General features: G+C 37.1%; 1 protein-coding gene across 4 annotated transcripts in view; it reads left to right on the forward strand.

The window, feature by feature from the left end:
- The window catches only part of DCAF17 (DDB1 and CUL4 associated factor 17), a 61,440-nt gene that overhangs the window by 17,605 nt on the left and 20,114 nt on the right, over window positions 1-23,721 (forward strand). For all 4 annotated transcript variants that reach the window (XM_038001930.2, XM_038001931.2, XM_038001932.2 and 1 more), the window contains exons 6-10: window positions 1,718-1,807; window positions 6,548-6,652; window positions 6,949-7,054; window positions 17,375-17,517; window positions 22,639-22,748. In XM_038001930.2, coding sequence (XP_037857858.2) covers window positions 1,718-1,807; window positions 6,548-6,652; window positions 6,949-7,054; window positions 17,375-17,517; window positions 22,639-22,748 — 554 coding nt within the window. The remainder of the gene's footprint in view (window positions 1-1,717; window positions 1,808-6,547; window positions 6,653-6,948; window positions 7,055-17,374; window positions 17,518-22,638; window positions 22,749-23,721) is intronic.

Raw genomic sequence — 23,721 nt, forward strand, 5'->3', positions numbered from 1 at the left:
TACTCTTACTCACTACCTTGATTTTACTTGGTAAAGGAAAATTCAGAAAAGTGGGATAGTATAAAAAAGTAGCAAAACAGTTTGCTACTTTAAGAATTCTAAAGTGTCTTGTCTGATGTACCTTTTTAATAATTTAAATTGCTAAAGAGCAAGAATTTTTGTTTAGATTTGTTTTGAGATGGAGTCTTGCTTTGTTGCCAGGCTAGAGTGTAGTGGCAAGATCTCAGCTCACTGCATCCTCCGCCTCCTGGGTTCAAGCAATTCTCCTGCCTCAGCCTCCTGAGTAGCTGGGATGACAGGTGTGCACCACCACTAAATTAGCCCAGCTAATTTTTGTATTTTTAGTAGAAATGGGATTTCACCGTGTTGGCCAGGATGGTCTTGATCTCTTGACCTCATGATCTGCCTGTCTCGGCCTCCCAAAGTGCTGGGATTTACAGGCGTGAGCCACTGCGCCCGGCCAAGAATTTTTTTAAGTTTAATTCTATACATTATCATATATTAATGTTTTACATTTACCATCACCTGATAATGTTAATAAAAGTCTTGTCAGTATTTCTGTATTCTGGACTGTTTTCCTACAGTCTCCAGCCAACAAGTAGTAGCTCTTAGTTGGGGTATATAAACTACTTTTCCTTTGGGTTTAAGGAACACAGAAGGAGTCTGATTTACCTTGAAGATACTAGTTTAATAAAAACTTATCCCTTTCAAAGGGAGAGTCTTTTGGGCTTTAAACATTACAATCTTTTTTTGTCGTTTGTTTTCTAACTTTTAGTTATAGCAGTTTTGATTGGTGGTTCCAGCCTTAAAAGTTCTATTGACGCAGAGACTGGCTGTGATGGGGCAGACAGCTTTGCCTAACACAAATTTAAGAAATTTCCTTCAAAACTGTATTGGAGAAGTACTACAGATTGTTTTACATTTCATAGTGGCAAGAAATTGATTGGACTTTGTTCTTCAAAGCAAGGGGGCTATCCTTTTCAAGCAGAAAAGTCACTCAAGCTTTCATTGATGATATTATTTCTCATTTCCTGTAGAGGAGTGAGCACAACACTACTTTCATTATATATTTATTTGTTTATTTAGAGACAGCCTGTCTGGATGCCCAGGCTGGAGTGCAATGGCTTGATCAGAGTTCACTGCAGCTTCAAACTGCTAGGCTGAAATGCTCCTCTCATGTCAGCCTCCTGAGTAGCTGGGACTACAGGCATGCGCCACCATGTCTGGCTAATTTTTTTATTTTTTGTAGAAACGAGGTCTCACTGTGTTGGCCAGGCTGGTCTCAAACTCCTGGCCTCAAGCGATCCTCCTGTCTTAGTCTCCCAAATGGCTGGGATTACAGGCATGAGCTACCTGATCCAGCAACTTTCAAATGATATGAGCGTAATAACTACATATCTTTTTATTAGGTTCTTTATTGTTCAAACTCCCATTCAAAATATAAATGCATGGTATTTTATTGCTAAGAAATGTTTACTTTTATGGATTTTTGTCTGTATATATGCACATGTGTGTATCTGAAGGGCTGAAGCTTTAGTGGACATGTTTTGAATATGTTGCCTTCCTGTTTAAGTAACTTTGCAATCTAGATAGATGGATGTTTTCATAATATGAAAACGTCTGCATAACGAACAGATGGATTTTTTCAACTAATGAAAACAGAGTGTTTCTGGAAGCACTTTTGAGAGCTGCGTGTAATTTTAGTCTTTCCTTCTAGGCAGGCATTCAACAACCTGTTTTGCTGTACCTTGCAGTGTTCCGAGTTCTACCTTTTTCACTTGTAGGGATTCTAGAGATCAATAAAAAGGTAAGAACTCATTTCTTATTTAATTGCAATATTTTATTGACAATAAGAGTAATGTCATTTAATTATTTATGAGATATTTGATTGGAAATGCTCCCCTCACCATAAAAAAGTTCACTAACCTGGTTTATATTGTAACAAAACACATGAGAACATTTGCTTAATATCCCTTCATCTTTCTGCATGTTTTTATGCCTCTCAAGTGGATCATATTGGATACCTGTGGTTATTAACAAACTACTATGTTATGAAATTACAGAATGAGTAAGGTATTTTTTTTTTCAGAGGGAACATTGCAAAGCTTGTTGAAAAGATCATTAAAGGAGGTGAAAAGTTGCAACAAAATATTTCATTTTAATCACAAGGTATAGGTCTAAAACTCGCTTTATGATATATAACAAGCCTTGTATTTAAATATGTAAATTTTCCAATTCATTCAGTTTTGGGTTTTATTGTTGTTCCCATTTGTTCTTGACTTGTGGATCGGTTACATGGGAGGAAAGAAGGAACAAATTTCCTTTGAGTAAAAGAATGAATAGGATTCTACTTAAAAAAAAGTTACTCACTGTTGGTGAATAGTTATTTATTGAGCTCCTCTATTAGTCTTTAATTCAGTACCTGAAGTATTGTAGAGGACTGTATCTTGAGGATCTACTGATCTTTATAAGCAAACAAGATGAATGTATTAAAATTTTACATTATGTAAACATTATATACTAAACTGCGTAATGGCTAAAGAGTAATACTAGTTACCATTTATTGCTTATTTTGTGCCATGCATTTTGAATATTTTACAACATTGTAACATACATATGTATTAAGAAGTTAAGCAGCAGTCCCAGCTACTCAGAAGGCTGAGGCAGAAGAATGGTTTGAGCCCAGGAATTCAAGGCTTTGATGAATTATGATCACACCACTACACTCCAGCCTGGGTGACAGAGTGAGACTCTGTCTCTAAAAAAATTAAAATAAAAAATAAAAAGCAGCTACCTAAATCCTAAAGGTGGCAAGTAGAGGAGTTAGAATTAAAATAGATTGGCTACTTTATTATAGAAGTCATTATTATTATTAATAATGAGACAGTCTTGCTCTGTCACCCAGGCTGCAGTGCAGTGGTGTGATCTCCGCTCACTGCAGTCTCTGCCTCTCGGGTTCATGCCATTCTCCTACCTCAGCCTTCTGAGTAGCTGGGACTACAGGCGCCCGCCACCACAACTGGCTAATTTTTTGTATTTTTAGTAGAGACGGGGTTTCACCGTGTTAGCCAGGATGGTCTTGATCACCTTACTTTGTGATCTGCCTGCCTCAGCCTCCCAAAGTGCTGGGATTACAGGCATAAGCCACCACGCCTAGCCAGCACTCATTATTTTAAAATATGTTTGAATTGGCTTGGTGCAGTGGCTCACACCTGTAATTTCAGCACTTTGGGAGGCTGAAGCAGGCTGATCACTTGAGGTTAGGAGTTTGATACCAGCCTGGCCAACATGGTGAAGCCCTGTCTCTACTAAAAATACAAAAATTAGCCAGGGGTGGTGGTGCATGCCTGTAGTCCCAGCTACTCAGGAGGCTGAGGCAGGAGAATTGCTTGAACGTAGGAGGTGGATGTTGCAGTGAGCCGGGATTGCACCTCTGCACACCAACTTGGGCAACAGAGCAAAACTCCATTTCAAAAAAAAAAAAGTTTGAATTACACAAGTCCTCTTTTTCTTTTTTTACTTTTTCTTTCTTTTTTTTAAAGCTTTTCTTCATATTTTTTCTTTTTTTTTTTAACTTTTAAGTTCAGGGGTACATGTGCATTATGTGCAGGTTTGTTATATAAATAAACATGTGTCATGGGGGTTTGTTGTACAGATTATTTTACTCCTCAGGTTTAAGCCTAGTATCCATTAGTTATTTTTCCTGATCCTCTCCCTCCTCCCACCCTCCACCCTCCGATACGCCCGAGTATGTGTTGTTCCCCTCTGTGTGTCCATGTGTTCTCATCATTCCATGTGTTCTCATCATTTAGCTCCCACTTACAAGCGAGAACATGGAGTATTTGGTTTTCTGTTGCTGTGTTAGTTTGCTAAGGTTAATGGCCTCTAGCTCCATCCATGTCCCTGCAAAGGACATGATCTTGTTCTTTTTGTGGGTACATAGTATTCCCTGGTGTATATGTACAACATTGTCATTACTCAGTCTATCATTGATGGACTTTTAGGTTGGTTCCATGTCTTTGCTCTTGTGAGTAGTGCTGCAGTAAACATATGTGTGCATGTATCTTTTATATTTATAATAGAAGGATTTATATACCTTTGGGTGTATACCCAGTAATGGGATTGCTGGGTTAAATGGTATTTCTGTCTTTAGGTCTTTGGGGAACCACCACACTGTCTTCCATAATGGTCAGACTAATTTCCATTGTCACAAACAGTGTATAAGTGTTTCTTTTTCTCCATAACCTTGCCAGCATCTGTTATTTTTTGACTTTTTAATAATATCCATTCTGACTGGCATGAGATGATACCTCATTGTAGTTTTGATTTGCATTTCTCTAATGATCAGTGATGTTGAGCTTTTTTTCATGTGTTTGTTGGCCACATTTATGCCCTCTTTTGAGAAGTATCTGTTCATGTCCTTTGCCCACTTTTCACTGTTTTTTTTTTTTTTTTCTTGTAAATTTGTTGAAGTTCCTTGTAGATTCTGGATATTAGACCTTTGTCAGATGCATAGATTGCAAAAATGTTCTTCCATACTGTAGGTTGTCTGTTTACTCTGTTGATGGTTTATTTTGCTGTGCAGAAGCTCTTTTAGTTTAAGTAGATCCCATTTGTCAATTTTAACTTTTGTTGCAATTGCTTTTGGTATTTTCATCATGAAATCTTTGCCCATGCCTATGTCCAGAATAGTATTGCCTAGGTTATCTTCCAGGGTTTTTATAGTTTTGGGTTTTACATTTAAGTCTTTAATCCATCTTGAGTTAATTTTTGTATATGGTGTAAGGAAAGGGTCCAGTTTCAGTTTTCTGCATATGGCTAGCCAGTTATCCCGGCACCATAGGTAATCCTTTCCCCATTGCTTGTTTTTGTCAAGTTTGTCAAAGATCAGATGGTTATAGGTGTGCAGTTTTACTAATATTTTGGGTTCTCTATTCTGTTGCATTGGTCTATGTTTCTGTTCTTGTACCAGTACCATGCTGTTTTGGTCACTGTAACCCTGTAGTATAGTTTGAAGTCAGGTAGCCTGATGTTTCCAGCTTTGTTCTTTTTGCTTAGGATTGCCTTGGCTAATTCAGGCTCTGTTTTGGTTCCATATGAATTCTAAAATAGTTTTTTCTAGTTCTGTGAAGAACATCAATGGTAGTTTAAGGGAATAGCATTGAATATATAAATTGCTTAGGGCAACATGGCCATTTTAATGCTATTGATTCTTCCTAACAATGAGCACGGATGTTTTTCCATTTTTTGTGTCATCTTTGTAGATCTCCTTCTAGAGATCTTTTACTTCCTCTGTTAGCTGTATTCCTAGGTATTTTTTTCTTTCTGTGGCAACTGTGAATGGGAGTTTGTTCATTATTTAACTATTTGACTGTTGTTGTTGTACAGGAATGCTAGCAATTTTTGCACATTGATTTTGTATCCTGAGACTTTGCTGATGTTGCTTATCAGTTTAAGAAGCTTTTGGATGAGACAATGGGATTTTCTAGATACAGGATCATGTCGTATGAAAAGAGGAATAGTTTGACTTCCTTTCTTCCTATTTGAATCCCTTTTATTTCTTCCTCTTGCCTGGTGGCTCTGGCCAGAATTTCCAATACACTGTTGAATAGGAATGGTGAGAGTGGACATCCTTGTCTTGTGCTGGTTTTCAAGGGGAGTGACAAATTGTCTTTTTCTCAAAGTGGGAAACTAGGATCAGTGAATTAAAAAGTCATGAACTAGTCAATGTCAGAGTAAACAATACTTATCCTTCTAAGAGATGACAAAAAATACAACTCTTAATTGTTCTCTCTGTGCTTGTAGATTAAGTAATTATGTATGCTTATTACAGTCTACAACAGAAATGAACACGTGGCAAAGTCATAAACTGTATTTATTCCTGTATGTCCAAGGTAATTGGACATCTTCCTCTATTCCTGTATTTCCAAGGTAATTGAACAAGGACATCTTCATTTAAATAGTTTGTTTTTGATTAAGCTGGTGAATTGTATAAAAATAAGAATAATAGAAAAATATGCAATCAGAGAGATTTGGTTTTAAATATTGTTACTTGGGATTGAAGAACATCTTTCACTTACCATGCATGAAAAACTATCCAGGGGCTCAGCACCTCTAATTAACTAAACATTTGTCTCTTTATAAAGAACATTTTAGCATAAAGAATGGATCCTTGGAAGAGTATGAATAGTGGATTAAATATTCATTTAGAACAACATGGCCTTGGTGTATGCCAGTGTCTATGAGAAATAGGATTTGTTATTAATAGCTATTGACAATGCTACGAAGCAAATGAATGCTGGTGCATTTTTCTGAGGGATATGTGCCGCTCTTTCATTAGTGCTCCAGTATGAGAATCCAGTGGCTCACTGCTCACCCCTAATAACACCCTAGCCTCAAGGTGATAAATTATAATTAGGTTTTAATTCTAGGCAGCAGTGTTATAGTAGTGACATAAATGTTAAGCAAGAGTACAAACCACTGTGAACATTCAGAGGATTGGACTTCCAGTCTTTTCTCAGGTGATATCTGTCTTCCCCCACAACAGATTTTTGGAAACGTTACAGATGCTACCTTGTCTCATGGAATACTGATTGTGATGTACAGCTCAGGACTGGTCAGACTCTATAGCTTCCAAACCATCACTGAACAGGTAGAGAAAACTGAAATTTGTCATATTACTATTAGCATGATGTTTTGACTAAAGTATGATTTTTTTTTTAGTGAGATGATTTTAGAGTAAGGCACTTGTATAGATTTTGACTCTAAAAAACTGTAGAAATGTAGAAAGACAAGTAACCTTTAAAGCAGGGGTGGGGAAGATAAACAGAAAGGCCGTTGGAAAAAGACATTTTCTTTGTCATATACATGTGAATTTTATTTTTGTTTTCTCCAGATATCAAAAAAATAGGTGCTAAAGCCACCATTTTTGTTTTGTTTTGTTTTTAGTTCATGCAACAGAAACTTGACTTAGGGTGTGCATGCAGATGGGGTGGGACTACTGGAACTGTAGGAGAGGCTCCTTTTGGCATTCCTTGTAATATTAAAATCACAGGTATGGCTACTCTATAGTATTTTTTCACCTTAAAAAAATAAGTGGTCATATAAATAGTTACTAATTATAGTCATCCAAATGTTTTTCTCATTTATTTAAAAAACTCAATTCATTTTACTCCTATACATCATATACCTTGCTATTCAATAACAAATAAGTGTCGAGGAAAATCTATCAGTTATTCATTGAAACGAAGGCCTGGGTATGCTGAGCCTTGCTTGGCCAGAGACCTTTAGCAATTCACTTTACTTTTATGATCCTTGATTTCCTTATCTGCAAACTGAATTGCAGCAAATGATACCATCTTAGCTCTCTTACAATTTAATATTTTACAATTCGATGAAATTTACCCCCTCTCTAAGAAAGGTGTTTTCCAAGAAAAAATTATTACCATGTCATCTGAACATAGAGCTTAGACACAGACAGAACTTCCCAGTATACTTAAAGAGTACCAAAGCACAAAAAAGAAAATTATATACAATTCTATAAATATAGTAAAAATGTTCTATATTTAAGTAGCTTATCGAATTCAGTTGTTAGAAAAGAAATTAACTGGCCGGACGCGGTGGCTCATGCCTGTAATCCCGGCACTTTGGGAGGCTGAGGCAGGCAGATCACCTGAGGTTGCGAGTTCGAGACGAGCCTGACCAATGTGGAGAAACCCCGTCTCTACTAAAAATACAAATTAGCCGGGCGTGGTGGTGCATGCCTGTAATCCCAGCTACTCGCAAGGGAGGCTGAGGCAGGAGAATTGCTTGAACCTGGGAGGTGGAGGTTGTGGTGAGCTGAGATCATGCCATTGCACTCCAGCCTAGGCAACAAGAGCAAAACTCCATCTCAAAAAAAAGAAAAGAAATCAACTATTATTCAAATTCAGTAGTACATTAAAAGAAATCATGACTGTTCAGAGTTCATATCAGGAATCCAAGGATGGTTTAATGTTTACAAATTTAGTAGCTATAAAGAGCACATGAGTAAACTAAAAGAGAAAGTATATTTTTATTATCCTAATATCTGTTTATCTTAATTCTTGTTCATTAAGAGTCATTCCTTATCATGTTGAAGACACTCCTCTTATTTATAATCAACCAATAAGCATTATATTTTTAGGTGAAACACCAAAAGATTTTCTAATATAGACAGAATAAGATAAGAATTTTTTCTATCATTTTCTTTAACGTTGTATTAGTAATAGACCAAGAAACAGAAATGAAAGATGTCATTGTTCAAAAGGAAAAAAATATTATTTTTGGTAGTAAATGACAAATTATAAAAACTACTGGGAGTTCAAGTAAGTTATTCATGAAGTTCAAAATAAATATTTTAAAAATTACTCAAGTTTTTAGATGCCTTGGACAAACTGAATTAGGCAGTTGTATGAAAATTCAGCCCTAGCAATACCTCCTGTATTCAATACAAATACTTTAAAGGGAATCTATTAAGAATTTTTAATAGATTAATAGTGGTAACTGGGTTATGTTGAAAAGGGTTATTTCAGACAGAGTTTTTCCAAATGGTAGCATTATTCTTGTTGAAATGCAAATAAAAAGTAAGTAAAGGCTGGGCACGGTGGCTCAAGCCTATAATTCCAGCACTTTGGGAGGCTGAGGTGAGTGGATCACGAGGTCAGGAGTTCAAGAGCAGCCTGGCCAACATGGTGATACCCAGTCTTCTACTGAAAAAACAACAATTAGCTAGGCATGGTGGCGGGCGCCTGTAATCCCAGCTACTTGGGAGGCTGAGGCAGGAGAATTGCTTGAACCCGGGATATGGAGGTTGCAGTAAGCCAAGATCGCGCCACTGTACTCTAGCCTGGGTGATAGAGCAAGACTCCATCTCAAAAAAAAAAAAAAGTGAGTAAAACAAAAGAACAAAGATGATAAAGACAAAGCACATAGAGCCTGAAGAATTGTCCTGGAGTTTTGTCCCTTTTCTTAGAAAGAAGACTGGATTTGGGATCAGAATCTTAGTCTGCTGACTAGTAAGGGTGACACTCTGCTACTAACTGGTGGTATGATCGTGGGCAATAATAAAAATTATTATTATTATTATTTTGAGACAGGATCTCACTCTGTTGCCCAGACTGGAGTGCAGTGGAGAGATCACAGCTCACTGCCACCTCCACCTCTTGGGCTGAAGTGATCGTCCTACATTAGCCTCCCAAATAGCTGGGACTGCAGGTGCGTGCCACCACACCTAGCTAATTTTTGTATTTTTTGTTTGATAGAGATGGTGTTTCACTATGTTGCTCAATTTGGCTTTGAACTCCTGGGCTCAAGCAATCTGCCTAACTCATCCTCCAAAAATGCTGGGCTTACAGGCATGAGCCACTGTGCCCAGCTGATAGTGGGCAAATTATTTAACCTCTCTGAGCCTCACATTTTAAAACTTTGAAATATTTGAAAACATGATCTATGAAATAATTTCTCATTGTAAAAAAAAATTCGATGATTTTTGTATGTTTGACTAAGAAAAGTAGCACATTATATTGGAAGCTTTCAGTGTTTATTTCATCCTGTAGAGACTTAAATCCTATTCATTTCTCCAATTTTGATTTGCATTCTTGAGGTCTATACAAATAGTATTTATTTTAACTTTAAATAATTTTTTTCTTAGTGCAAAAGCAGTTCCTTTGCATTATTTAAAAAATTGGGAAATTGGCCAGGCGTGGTGCCTCATGCCTGTAATCCCAGCACTTTGGGAGGCTGAGGTGGGCGGATCACTTGAGGTCAGGAGTGCAAGACCAGCCTGGCCAACACAGTGAAACCCCAAAAATTAGCCGGGCATGGTGGTGGACACCTGTAATCCCAGCTACTCAGGAGGCGGAGGCAGGAGAATTGCTTGAACCTGGGAGGCAGAGGTTGCAGTGAGCCGAGATTGTGCCACTGCTCTCTAGCCTGGGCAACAGAGCAAGACTCTGTCTCAAAAGGAAAATAAAATAAAATAAAATAAAATTAAAAAATTGTGAAGTAAAGATAAGCAAAAGAGAAAATGTAAAACATTTTGTAGTCCTCTTACATGGGATTGTTATCCCCTTGATGTGTTATTTTCTAATCTTACAATGTGTGTATTTCTATATGTTTAAAACCAAGAAAAGAATCATACCATAAGTGCTCTTTCATAACTCATTTGTTAAGAAATCAACTCTATTGAGGTATAATTTACATGTAATTAAAATGCACCCATTTTAACTGTACAGTTTGAGTTTTGTCAAATGTACACATCCATGAAATCACCACTACAGTCAAGATTTAGAATCTTTTCATCATCCCAAAAAGTTCCTCTGTGCCCTACCCAGTAAATTCCTCTCTTAACCCAGCCCTAGGCAACCAGTGATCTGCTTTTTTTTTCCACAGTAGATTAAATTTATATTTTCTGGAGTTTTATATTAATGAAACCACATGGCATGTATTTTTTGGTTTGGCTTTTTTCACTCAGGATATTATATTTGAGATTCATTTCATGTTGTTGCAAGTATCTATAGCCTAACTCACTTTTTGTTGTTAATATTATGAATATTTCCATCTAGATTGTTTAATAGGTGGCCTTGTGAAAACAACAAAGTTGTAATCCTGTCTCACTCTTTACACCAAAATAAATAATAGATGGATCAAAGACTTAAAAGTTTTAGAAGAAAACTTGGGAGAATCTTTTTATCTCAGTGTGGGAAAGACCTTTCTAAGTACGACACAAAACCCAAAGCCATACAAAAAGAGATTGATAAATTTGATTATATAAAAATAAAGTTCTGCATGGCAAAAAATCCCTAGACATACACAACATAAACCAACTCAAATAACAAACAAGAGGCATAGTTACAAATCATACTATAATATGGCAGTTTGCTTAATATGTAAAGGGTTCTATAGATCAATAAGAAAAAGAGCAGTGTACAATTGTAAAATGATCAAAGGATATTGTTTAAAAGAAACAGAAATATAAATGACTTTTAATTAGGGGAGTGCAAAGCTCAATGTCACTGATAAGAGAAATGTAAATTAAAATTATTATAAGATACATCTCTTCAGATTCTTAAATATCAAAAAGTTAGAACTTTCGATAAAATATGGTTGGTAAAAGTTAAGAATAGGCACTTTCATTTATTGTTGGGACCCTTCATGGCCCCCAACAGTTTGTCAATATGACAGTTTGTTAATATGTATAAAAATTTTAAATGCATATACTCCTTGAGCCCAGCAACTCCAGTACTAGGAATTTATCCCAGATACATTCACTTGTATAGAAAGTGATAAATGTACAATTAAAATGTTGTTTCTAATAGCAAAAGATTGGAAACAGTCTATACATTGGTAAGTGACATCAGTATTATTTTATCATTGTATAGCTGTATCATAAATTTAATTGCTAAGTTGTTAAAAAGAAGGAGGAGTTTTAACTGGACATGGTGGCTCATGCCTGTAATCCCAGCACTTTGGGAGGTGGAAGGAGGTGGATCACTTGAGGTCAGGAGTCCAAGACCAGTCTGGCCAACATGACGAAACCCTGTCTCTACTAAAAATACAAAAATTAGCCAGGTGTGGCGGCACGCATCTGTGATCCCGGCTACTCAGGAGGCTGAGGCACGAACCTCGCTTGAACCCAGGAGACAGAGGTTGCAGTGAGTAAGATTGTGCAACTGCACTCCTGGGGGATGGAGTGAGATGCAAAAAAAGAAAAAAAAAAAACAGAGGAATTCTTTTTGCACTGGTAGAGAATAATTTCCACGATGTGTACTATTAAGTAAAAAAAATGGGTGCAAAATTGTGTATGTAAAAATCTTCATTTGTGTAAGTATTCATACTCATGTATTAAAGAAATATATATATATGGTGATGTGCTTTTGGATTTGCTTGGAATATCTGAAAGGACACACAAAAACTTGATAAATAGTTATATCGGAAGAGATACAGATCAAAGGAAGACTTAGTTTTCATTATATCTTCTAATACTTTTAAAATGTAGTGCTTGTATTACCTATGCCAAAAAGTGGTTCTCTCTGTGTGTGTGCATCTCCTTGAGATGTTAAGAACTTGACCTATATGCCACATTACAGATGAACCATAATTTACTTAACCAGTTCCCTACTTTGGACATTTAGTTTGTTTCTAATTTTGTGATAACAAATAGCGTATTTCTCTAACCATTAGTGATCCTTGCCTGAATCAGTTATGTCATGTGAGTTGCAGAATGGCAGTTTTTAAAATTCTGTTCCTCCTTTTACCTTCAATAGCTGGCATTTTTCTAGAAATAAAAGCTTTAACTCATCAACTAGAGATAAATTGTAATTCCTTCCAAAAGGCAAATTAAAGACTTATTTCTTCCCTTTAATTATCAATATTCAGAGCAAGGAGTTGGTATAATAGTCACTTTTGATGGCAGCAAAATGTTTTACAGATAAATACACATACATAAACACAACAGACTCATAGATTTTTTATTTGTCTACTATTATATAGTAATAGTATATAGTAATAGTTATTATTCTTAATGATGTTCAAATTGTCCTGAATTTGGCCAACAGAAACTCCATTTTGACACACTCGAGTAATCTTAGAGAATTTCTTTGCTTTCTAGAACAACAATGTGTCCCAGGCTTACCTTTAACTTTCCTATTTCTGATAGGGGGCCATTTTAGTAGAGAATGTCTTTAGAGACTATCAGTTTCCTGCAACACTACAAACTGGGCAGCTTTAAACAATGGAAATTTATTCTCTCACAGTTCTGGAGGCTAGAAATTCAGAATTAAGGTATTGGCAGAGGTAGCCTCCCTCTGAAGGCTCTAGGGAAGAATCCTTTCTTACCCCTTGTCGCTTCTGGTAGTTGCTCACAATCTTTGCTGTTTCTTCGCTTGTGGCAGCATAACTCCAAATTCTGCCTCTGACTTTTCCATGGCCTTTCTCCCTCTGTGTCTTCAAATCTCTTTTTCCTTATAAGGACACCAGTCATTAAATTTAGGTCCTATCCTTATCCAGTATGATCTTAACTTGATTATATCTTGAAGATCCTATTTGCAAATAAAGTCACATTTACCAGTACTGGGGGTTAGGACTTTAACATATCTTTTGAGGGAACACAAAGCAGCTCACAACAGAGACCCAAATCTAGTTGTGTTCGCTGCAGTTGGATATCTTTACTTTTAGGTCCTTTCGATTAATAGAGCTGAGAAATACATTAAAACAAAAATTCATTAGTTCATTTTCATACTTCCAAATTTAGCAATTCTTTTTTGATTATATTTGTATTTCTCTTAACTCATACGGAACTTCTTGATTTCTAATAAGACTTTATCCTACTCTATATATATATGATAGTCTTAAAATTGCAGTACCAGTGTTACTACTAACAACTAAAGTATGGGCCAGGCGCAGTGGCTCACACTTGTAATCCCAGCACTTTGGGAGGCCAAGGCAGGTGGATCACTTGAGGTCAGGAGTTCGAGACTAGCCTGGCCAACATGGTGAAACCCTGTCTCTACTAAAAATACAAAAAAATTAGCGAGGCATGGAGGTGCACACCTGTAATCCCAGCTACTCGGGAGGCCGAGGCAGGAGAATTGCATGAACCTGGGAGGTAGAGGTTACAGTGAGCCAAGATTGCGCTACTGCACTCCAGCCTGGGTGACAGAGTAAAACTCTGTCTCAAAAAGAAAAAAAAAAAAACCTAAAGTATGGAGTGAAGGTTAAGATTTCCCTGCAGTTTCTTTTCTCCTTAGTGTACAGCCCAGGAAGTATACACATGGAGTGATGTGTTCAAAGACAATTTGAAATCTTTTTCTATAGGATTAAGCTACCAACATAATCTAATTAGGTTCATTTGTTTCATTTTGTTTTCGATTTTGGGGTTTGTTATTTTCGTTTTGAGTTTATTCTTGAAGTTGTGAAATGTGTATATAGTTGAAAGATCAAAACTGTATAAAAACGTACACTCAGAAATTTCTTTTTGTTTTGAGAGAGTCTTGTTCTGTCACCCAGGCTGGAGTGCAATGGCCCAATCTCAGCTGACTGCAACCTCCACCTCCTTGGTTGAACCAGTTCTCCTGCCTCAGCCTCTTGGGTAGCTGGGACTATAGGCACGCACCACCACACCTGGCTAATTGTTTTTTTGTATTCTTAGTAGAGATGGGGTTTTGCCACCTTGGCCAGGCTAGTCTTGAACACCTGACCTCAGGCGATCTACCCCTCTTGGCCTCCGAAAGTGCTGAGATTACAGACATGGGCTACTGTGCCTGGCCCCATTTTCTATTTCATTGCCTTCTGTTTTTATTTTTTATTCTTTTCTTTAATCCTGTTACTCCCATCAATAACCATTGTTTTTAGATTCTGGTTTATCTTACTATTGTTTCTTTTTGCAAAAATGAGCAAATGTATGTTTGTATACTTTAAATATTTAATCTTCTTTCTCACAACAAATGCAGTATATTATATCCTCTCTTCTATACCTTATAATTTTACTTAACATACATCTAATTTAAAAAAATTTTTTTTATTTTTAGTAGAGGCGAGGTTTTGCCATGTTGCCCAAGCTGGTCTTGAACTCCAGGGCTCAAGCAATCCGCACACCTTGGCTTCCCACATGTTGGGATTACAGGTGTGAGCCACCACACCTGGGCAAATTTTCTAAGTAAACATTTATTTGGTAGAAGAAATATGTCAAGTTAATTATCCCCTACCTTTAAAAATTCTAGAAAAAATCATATTGTATTATAGGTGTAGCCCTTCTTTGATAAATAATACAGTTATTTTGTATGCATTATGTTAAATTTGTCTTTTAAAGTATTGTTTGACCTTTCACAGATCCAGAGTATTTTAATTAATCATAATATTTATTTTCTTTTTAAGGCCCCTTTTTTTTTTCCCACAATGTAGCAAGTAGAAGCCCTTTTGCTGGTTCTCCTACTCTTTTAACACTATCCTCTGATATCCTTGTAAACATACTTGCTTTCTGGAAACAACAGATGGTCCACGCCCATCGTAAAATTTTCTTACCACAAGGCATGGAATCAGCTACTCTGAGAACTTTTAGGCCTTTTTCATTAAGAATAATATTAGAGATCAAAATTGGGGCTCTTGGGTTAGCAGGGCACATCAGAGTTGTGGGCAGAGTAATATTGCTACTTTTGGGTCATTTTTTGCATTTACTGGGAAAAGTATTTCTTTTTAAATACGTCTGTTTGTACTGATTATTTTTTGTGTTTTGAATTCCTGTATTCTCTATATTGAATTTCATATATTTCATATTCTCTATATATTAAATTTCACATTCTCTATAATGTACCTAGTTGATTTCAACCCCAAATTCAAACTCTTTAATTGTATGTTTTTCTTTTAATAATTTTTCTCTTCTTCATCCACCATATCATCACATACAATGTTTGTATTTCTCTTATAATTTGCCAACTCTTGACCTTTGTCCCTTTTTCTATTAGGGTGTTTGTATTTTTTACTGCTTAAAAAGACCTTTATATATTAAAGATACTACCCTTTTCTTAAAAGGTTAAAAAAAAAAAAGCACTTGACATATATTTGATATGTTTATGCCTGTCTCTTCTTTTTCCTCAAGATTGTTTGTGAACCACTTTTTATGAAAGTTGACCCTTAACACAGATTTGAACTGCACAAGTCCACTTACACACAGATTTTTTTCAATAAATACAGGAAAATTTTTTGGAGATTTGCCACAATTTGACGAAAAATCACAGATGAACTGCATAGCCTAGAAATATGGAAAAAATTAAGAAAAAGATATCTCATGAGTGCATCAAACATATGTAGATACTAGTTTATCTGTTGACTATGTTATTGGTAAGGCTTCTGGTCAACAGTAGTCTATTAGTAGTTAAGTTTTGGGGAAGTCAAAAGTTTAACTGGGCACAGTGGCTCACCTGTAATCCAAGCACTTTGGGAGGCCAAGGCAGGCAGATCACTTGTGACCAGGAGTTTGAGACCAGCCTGGTCAACGTAGTGAAACCCCATCTCTACTAAAAATACAAAAATTAGCTGGGCGTGGTGGCATATACCCATAATCCCAGGTGTAATACTTAGGAGATTGTAATACTTATGAGGCTGTGTAATACTTAGGAGGCTGAGGCATGAGAATTGTTTGAACCCAGGAGAAGAAGGTTGCAGTGAGCCAAGATTGTGCCACTGCACTCCAGCCTAGGTGACAGAGCAAGACTGTCTCAAAAAAAAAAAAAGAGAGAAAAGTTATTCGTGGATTTTTGACTACACAGGGGATTGGTGCCCCTAACCCTCATGTTGTTTAAGGGTGAACCATTTGTTTTGTTTTGTTTTTTTCCATGTATAGCTCAAGTAGTATATTGTCCTTATGAAGAGGCTTAATAAAGTATGCATTTCTGTATATAACATGTGACTTTTACACAAATGATCTTCCTAAGACAGGCCTCTTTACTAATAGTAGTGGCCTCATAAACTAAAAATTAAATTCTCAAGTTGGAGGGGAAAATGAGAGAGTCATAGGTTAGCCACCTGCCCGAACAGACCATGTGGTGTTTCCTAAAGGCTGCTTGAAATGAATTCAGGTCTTCTAAAATTGCTGTACCTTCCATTTATGCATCTAAGAATAGATCTATTATGCCCTAAAGTTGTGATAAAAGAAGATGACTAAAAAGCACCAATAGAAATTTATTTTACAGTGTCCGTCTTCAAAAGAAGCTGACGACATATCTGAACTACCTTAAAGTTAACTTGTCTGATGATAATAGTAGTTGTAGTGACTATCCTGTAATAAAACTTTCATTGTGACAGGCCCTATCCTAAGTGGTTACATTCATTGGGACTAATACTGCCTCTGTACTGGAAATCTTAAGCAAGATAGATGTATACCTGAGTATACCTGTCAGTCCAGGATGTGGAAGATCTCTTCCTCACATTTGAAGGCATTGTTAGACCTAATTACCTTGTAGGATTATTATGAGAGATGGAAATAGTATCTAACCCAGAGTCTTTTACATAGTAGATGTTCAGTAAGTGTCAGCTACTTTTATTAAATGTACTTTGTCATTTCTTACCATTGTAAACACCTTTAGCCAAGTTTTAATCTCTGCTCACCTGCGGGCCACAAATACCTCCTGAAAACAGATAACTAGAAAGTTGATTCAGCCTAATTTTGGTTCCGACTAGCTGTTTCTTTTCTTACAATAAGCTCCTTACCTGATTGTATTTTATTTCCTTGAACATAGTGATTTTTTCATTAATAGAAATTTATAGATGTTGCATGCAAAGAAAGGTTGAATTCAGTTAATGAATAGTCCAGAGCTCCCAGAACAGTGCAGCTAATGAATTCCTTTTCCTGTCTCTGCAGACCTACCACCACTGCTCTTTGAGGTGTCATCCCTGGAGAATGCTTTTCAGATTGGAGGCCATCCTTGGCACTACATCATCACACCTAATAAGAGGAAACAGAAAGGAGTTTTCCATATTTGTGCCCTAAAAGACCATTGCCTGGTAAATGAGTGATCAGACTTTTTAGTAGCAAATTTGTATCAAATTCTTTGTTTTCTACCTCTCGAATAGGCCCACATTCCTAAGAATTACTTTTTTATGTATTTGTTTTAATAATTTGCAAACAATTTAAAATACAGAATAGAGACAATATAGAAAACATTTGTGTGTATCACCCATAATTTTAAAATATTAACCTTTGAAAATTCTTATAGCACCAAGAATTTTATGGTTTTTTTAATCTCACCAATCTCCCAGCAAGGGATCTCATATAAAACCTCTCCACAGTGGGAATCACCAGTGGAACATGTTCACATTGCTTCTGAAATTGCTGGTGGAATGTATTATTGGTTTTGCTTCTCCATGGTTTATTGCTCTTTGCCTTCCAGAGCAGAACCAGGTGGAACTCTGGTAGTCACAGTGTAGGTAAATTGAAGCACTTTGAGTTTTTAAGGATATTCTTAAGTTATCTATGGCAGAGTAGGTAGAAATGGTACATGGTAAAACAATGGAAATTTCTCCCCTTTGAATTCATTTTTATTTTCTTTTTTTAAAATGGCATAGGCATTGATTTGTCATTTAATAAACATACATTGAGGGCCTACCATGTGCCAGACATGACTAAGGACACAATCTCTTCCCTCAAGTTATACTCTCAAAGGAAACATGTAGAAAAATAAGATGCAGTGTATTAAGTACAGTGATTGTAATCAGTGCAAAAAGTGAGTTAAGGGGGCAGTTCCATTTTTATTTTGTATTGCTGATTATGTTTTTTTGTTGATTACTTTGTTTTTTGAGACAGGATCTCACTCTGTCACCCAGGCTGGAGTACAGTGGCACAATCATAGCTCACTGTAGCCTCAACCTCCTGGGCTCAAGTGATCCTCCTGCCACAACCTCCTGAGTAGCTAGCGCTACAGAAAAATCACTCAAGCTTTCATTGTTGATATTTTTTCTCATTTCATATGGACGTGTCAGTGGAACGCTACTTTTATTTTATTTTATTTTATTTTTTGAGATGGAGTCTCAACTCTGTCGCCCAGGCTGGAGTGCAATGGTGCAACCTCGGCTCACTGCAAGCTCCGCCTCCCGGGTTCACACCATTCTCCTGCCTCAGCCTCCCGAGTAGCTGGGACTACAGGCGCCCACCACCATGCCCGGCTAATTTTTTGTATTTTTAGTAGAAACAGGGTTTCGCTGTGTTAGCCAGTATGGTCTCGATCTTCTGACCTCGTGATCCACCTGCCTCGGCCTCCCAAAGTGCTGGGATTACAGGCGTGAGCCACCGCGCCTGGTCAACACTACTTTTATTTTATATTTATTTATTTAGAGACAGAGTCTCACTCTGTTGCCCAGCCTGGAGTGCAGTGGCACAATCAGAGCTCACTGCAGCCTCAACCTCCTGGGCTCAGGTGATCCTCCCACCTCGGCCTCCCGAGTATCTGGGACTATAGGAGCACACCACTATGCCTGGCTACTTTTTTATTTTTTGTAGAGATGGGATCTCGCTATGTTTTCCAGGTTAGTCTCGAATTTCTGGCCTCAAATGATCCTCCCTTTTGATATAGCAGAAGAATTTGCCTTTTTTTTTTTGAGACAGGTTCAGTTTATGCTGACCTTGCTCAGTCAGTCACTGTTGACTCCAGTGGCTTTCACCACGTTACAGATCACCTTTTACCACGTTGCAGATCAGCATAGCCTTGGGTCCATTTATCCACTTCCCTTGATGTCATGGCCATCAGGGGACAATGTGTGTAGTGTCTTCTAGTTTTCTTTTGTAGGAGCATTGTTCCCTTCCATTTCCCCAAATACTTATTACATGGCAGCTCCTATGTGGCCCAGCCCAGTGACATTCTCTTTTCTAAAGGACTCTCTAAGGGCTGTTTTCCACTGTGACAAGTCTTGGTTTGATTGGTCACCTCCCACCCAGTGAACATCATTCAGCCACCAGGACCTGTCACATCTCTTTTTCACTTAACTTTGGATCTAGTGAAATCCTGCACAGTTCATATTCTGAACATTTAACACATATTCTTTTTTATAAGAACTGATAGTACCTATTACTTCATACACAAACACACACACACGTACACATACAGCCGGCCCTCTATATCCATGGGTTCCACATTTGTGGATTCAACTAACTATGGATTGGAAATATTCAGAGAAAAAAAAAAGGATGGTATAAGGGATGATGTGCATAGATGCATAGATTGTATGCAAATACTGCACCATTTTATACAAGGTACTTGAGCATCCAGTGGGTTTTGGCATTTGTGAGGGGTCCTGGAAGCAATCCCCTATGGTTTCCGAGGAATTACTTTATATCTAAATAATGGACTTGAACATGTTATCAAGCATGCTTGTCACACACTCTCCTTCTGTAATAACTGATTATAACATTTATTCAAATCTATATTTCAGCATACTCTTAAAGAGCTGCCAAATTCAGGGGAAGCTTTTAGTCCTTTTACTGAACAATTTTTATCACTGTGACATTGTCTTAATGATTTGTATACCTATTAACTCCCCACCTGTTAGTCAGAAGAGTAGATAACTAAAGACATGTAAGCAGCCTAACTTAAGATTTCAGAAAATGTTTCATAGCTTTCTCTATTAAACTGAGCTTTAAAATCTAACATTTGAGCAAATAAAAACAATAGAAGCTGATAATAAACTGCCTAGTATTTCATGCAAAGATTTTTTTTTGCATGTTTTAATTAGATATTACAGTAAAGAGAACAATCTCCTAAAAAAAGATATGTATAGTATGTGCATATTTTGTATTAAACAAAGGAGCATCTGGAGCTAATACTATCATGGACACATTAATTTCAGTGGTTACAATCAACATTTAATTACATTAATTTTATTTTATGTAAAATGTAATAATACCACTATTTCTATTAGGTATAATTAGGATTCTTGTAGAAATTCTTGAAAAATTGAAACTCATTCATTAATTTGATACATAAAATGTATTACATTCCAAAAATTTAAAAATCATGAGGCCAGGCATGGTAGCTCACACCTGTAATTCCAGCACTTTGGGAGGCGTAGGCAGGCAGATCACTTGAGCCCAGGAGTTGACCAGCCTGGGCAACTTGGTAAAACCCTGCCTCCACAAAAAATACAAAAATTAGCCAGGTGTGGTGGTGTGCACCCGTGGTCCTAGCTACTTGGAAGGCTGAGGTGAGAGAATTGATTGAGGCCAAGAGGTCAAGGCTGCAGTGAGCCGAGATCACACCACTGCATTCCAGCCTGTGCAACAGAGTGAGACCCTGTCTCAAAAACTAAAAAATAAAAATAAATCATGGCATACAAAGCACTTACAATATAACCCCAGCCTACCTTTCCAGTCTCATGGGTGGATATTATACTTTTTAATTTAATTTTACCTGTTACTCATGTTTATATGCATACTGTATGGATTAACATCGCTATACTTTTGGGTTTTTTGTTTGTTTTGTTTTGAGACACGGTTTCACTCTGTCACCCAGGCTGGAGTGTAGTGGTGTGATCTCGGCTTACTTCAACCCCCACCTCCTGGGTTCAAGCAATTCTCCTGCCTCAGCCTCCTGAGTAGCTGGGATTACCGACGCACACCAGCATGCCCACTAATTTTTGTATTTTTAGTAGAGATGGGGTTTCATCTTGTTGGCCAGGCTAGTCTCGAACTCCTGACCTCAAGTGATCCGCCCGCCTCAGCCTTCCAAAGTGCTGGGATTACAAGCGTGAGCCACTGCCCCCGGCCGAGTAACACTTCTGTACTTTTGATTTTGCTGTCTGTTATTTGTAGCTATTTTCTGCTTATCCTTTAAGGCTCATTTCAACCTTTTTTTAACTCCCAAAATTCTCTTCACTTGACTGTCTGGTGCATGGGTCAATTACGTATTGGAGTACGGTGGCACAATCGTAGCTCACAGTAACTGCCTTATTTTCTTTTATTTATGTTTCTGCCTCCCCCTAGACTATAAGCTTCTTGACGACAAGGATTGTTTAATTAATGTGAGGCATGAATGCCTAGTCTGATACCTAGAACATAGTAGCCTATCAATGTATGCAAATGGAATTTAAAAGCTTTAGTATTTCAAAACTCATGAGTATCTAGTAGGAAATGTGGCATCATTTCATTTTACATTAGAGAAATTAAATTAAATGATTTCTGTAAAGCCAGTGAAGTTAATATATCCAAGTTGGTATTCGTTCCCAGTGCTCCTGGATATAAGGTAAAACATTTGTGTACACATGTGATAACATATCAGATGGGTTTTTTCTTTATTTTGATATCTAAATATACTACAGGGAAGTCTCTTCTTGCCTTAAAAGCTAAGCAGTATTAGATCATTTCCTCAGATACTAGAATTCAACATTTGACTTATCCAAGATTCTGTGACCCATGTCTGAGACTTTAGGTTTGTTTACATGTTCATTTTTTTGTTATCTGCTCTTCTGATTGAAAGACAGTTGGGGATAGGGAAGAGAGGAAGAAGTTGTGGAGAACTGCATGTGCATGATTATGGCAGAGTTATATAATGGAAAGTCCATGGATTTTGAGTCAGATCTGCTGTTTAGTAGGTTCAAAATATTGGACAAGGTCAGGTGCAGTGGCTCACACATGTAGTCCTAGCACTTTAAGAGGCTGAGGTGAGAGGATCACTTGAGGCCAGGAGTTTGATACCAGCCTGGGCAACATAGCGAGACTCTATCTCTATTTAAACACACACACACACCCCCAAAAAAAATTGGACAAATGATTTATTCTCTTTGTGTATCAGTTTTCAGTACTTCCTTTGAGTGTTATTATTAAACGAAGCAGTGACTATAAAGCATTGAATGCGGTTCCTGACACAAAGTAGATGCTTGAGATATGGTATCTCTTGTGTTATTACACCTGTTTGTGAGATATAGGGTATGTTACAGAGCAAATCCATGACATTTCTGAATTTAAATGTTCAGAATTTCTCAAATTTGCATGTCCTCATTTGGCCCTCAAATATATTCCACTTTAATTGGTTAATATTTTTTCTTTTATGACCTACTGATCTATCACTTGGGTTTGATTTTTAAAATCATTTGATTTTCCCTTAATCTTTGTCTTTAATGTTTTTTTTCCAACTTCAGGCAAAAAACGGGATCCAGGAAATGGATTGTTGTTCTCTAGAATCTGACTGGATCTATTTCCATCCTGATGCTTCTGGTAGAATAATACATGTTGGCCCAAATCAAGTCAAGTGAGTAATCTCATTAGCACTTGAAAGTTAAGAGCAGCTTTTGGTAGCATTTATTGGCATCTTTATTTTTGCCAGCGAACTTGTGAGCCAATTAATGGAAATAATTAGCTTGTTGTTGAGTGCTTTCTCAGAGACTGGCATATAGAAAACCTGAATTTATTCTTTCAGCCTCAACATTACTGTTTGTAAGTATTAAATTTGAAAAAGTTATTTGATGGATGATATGCGAGTAAAAGGTAATTACAGACTGGCCCTTTCTCATCAGGTCTTAATTAATTCTCTAGGGTTAATAAGAAAGAAAAGTATTTGTCTTTGTTCTGAAAGACAGCCTAGACACAGGAAAGGAAGTGGATTGTTTGAAGTAAATCTTGTTTTATTTTGATTGGTTTCAGGGCACACTCATCTCTCACAAACTGACCTCTCCTTTCCTTAAACACTTTTCGTTCGGCATCCCTGACACCACGGTTCTGAATATTTTCCTCTTTCATCTATCTTTTTTAGTATGCTTTTGTGCTCTTCCTCCTCTACCCAGACTTTAATTGTTGGATGTCCATAGTTGGGTCTTAGGCCCTCTTCTCTTCTCACTATTTCCATTCTGCTTGATTCTGTTTATTCCTTTGGCTTCAAGATCATGTATACATGAGAACTCCAAAATGTATATACTAACCCCAACCTCTCATCTAAGCTCATTCCAGAAATCTTGAATCATTCCTGATACCTTCTTACCAATTTGTCTTTCATCAGTATACATACATTTAAACACTTAGAGGCATTCTCCTTCTCTCATACATACACACCATATATCCTCTCAATCCAGTTTATTTTGCTACAAAATATTTCTTAAATCTGCCTATTTCTGCCCTTGGCCACTGTCATCGTCTTGGTCAGGTCACTGTCATCACTAGCCTAGGTTACAATAATAGCCCACTCCAGGGCTCCAGGATCCACTCTTGCACTAAGTCAGTTTTCTTCT

The sequence above is a fragment of the Chlorocebus sabaeus genome, chromosome 10 (genome assembly GCF_047675955.1).
Source record: "Chlorocebus sabaeus isolate Y175 chromosome 10, mChlSab1.0.hap1, whole genome shotgun sequence".
NCBI lineage: Eukaryota > Metazoa > Chordata > Mammalia > Primates > Cercopithecidae > Chlorocebus > Chlorocebus sabaeus.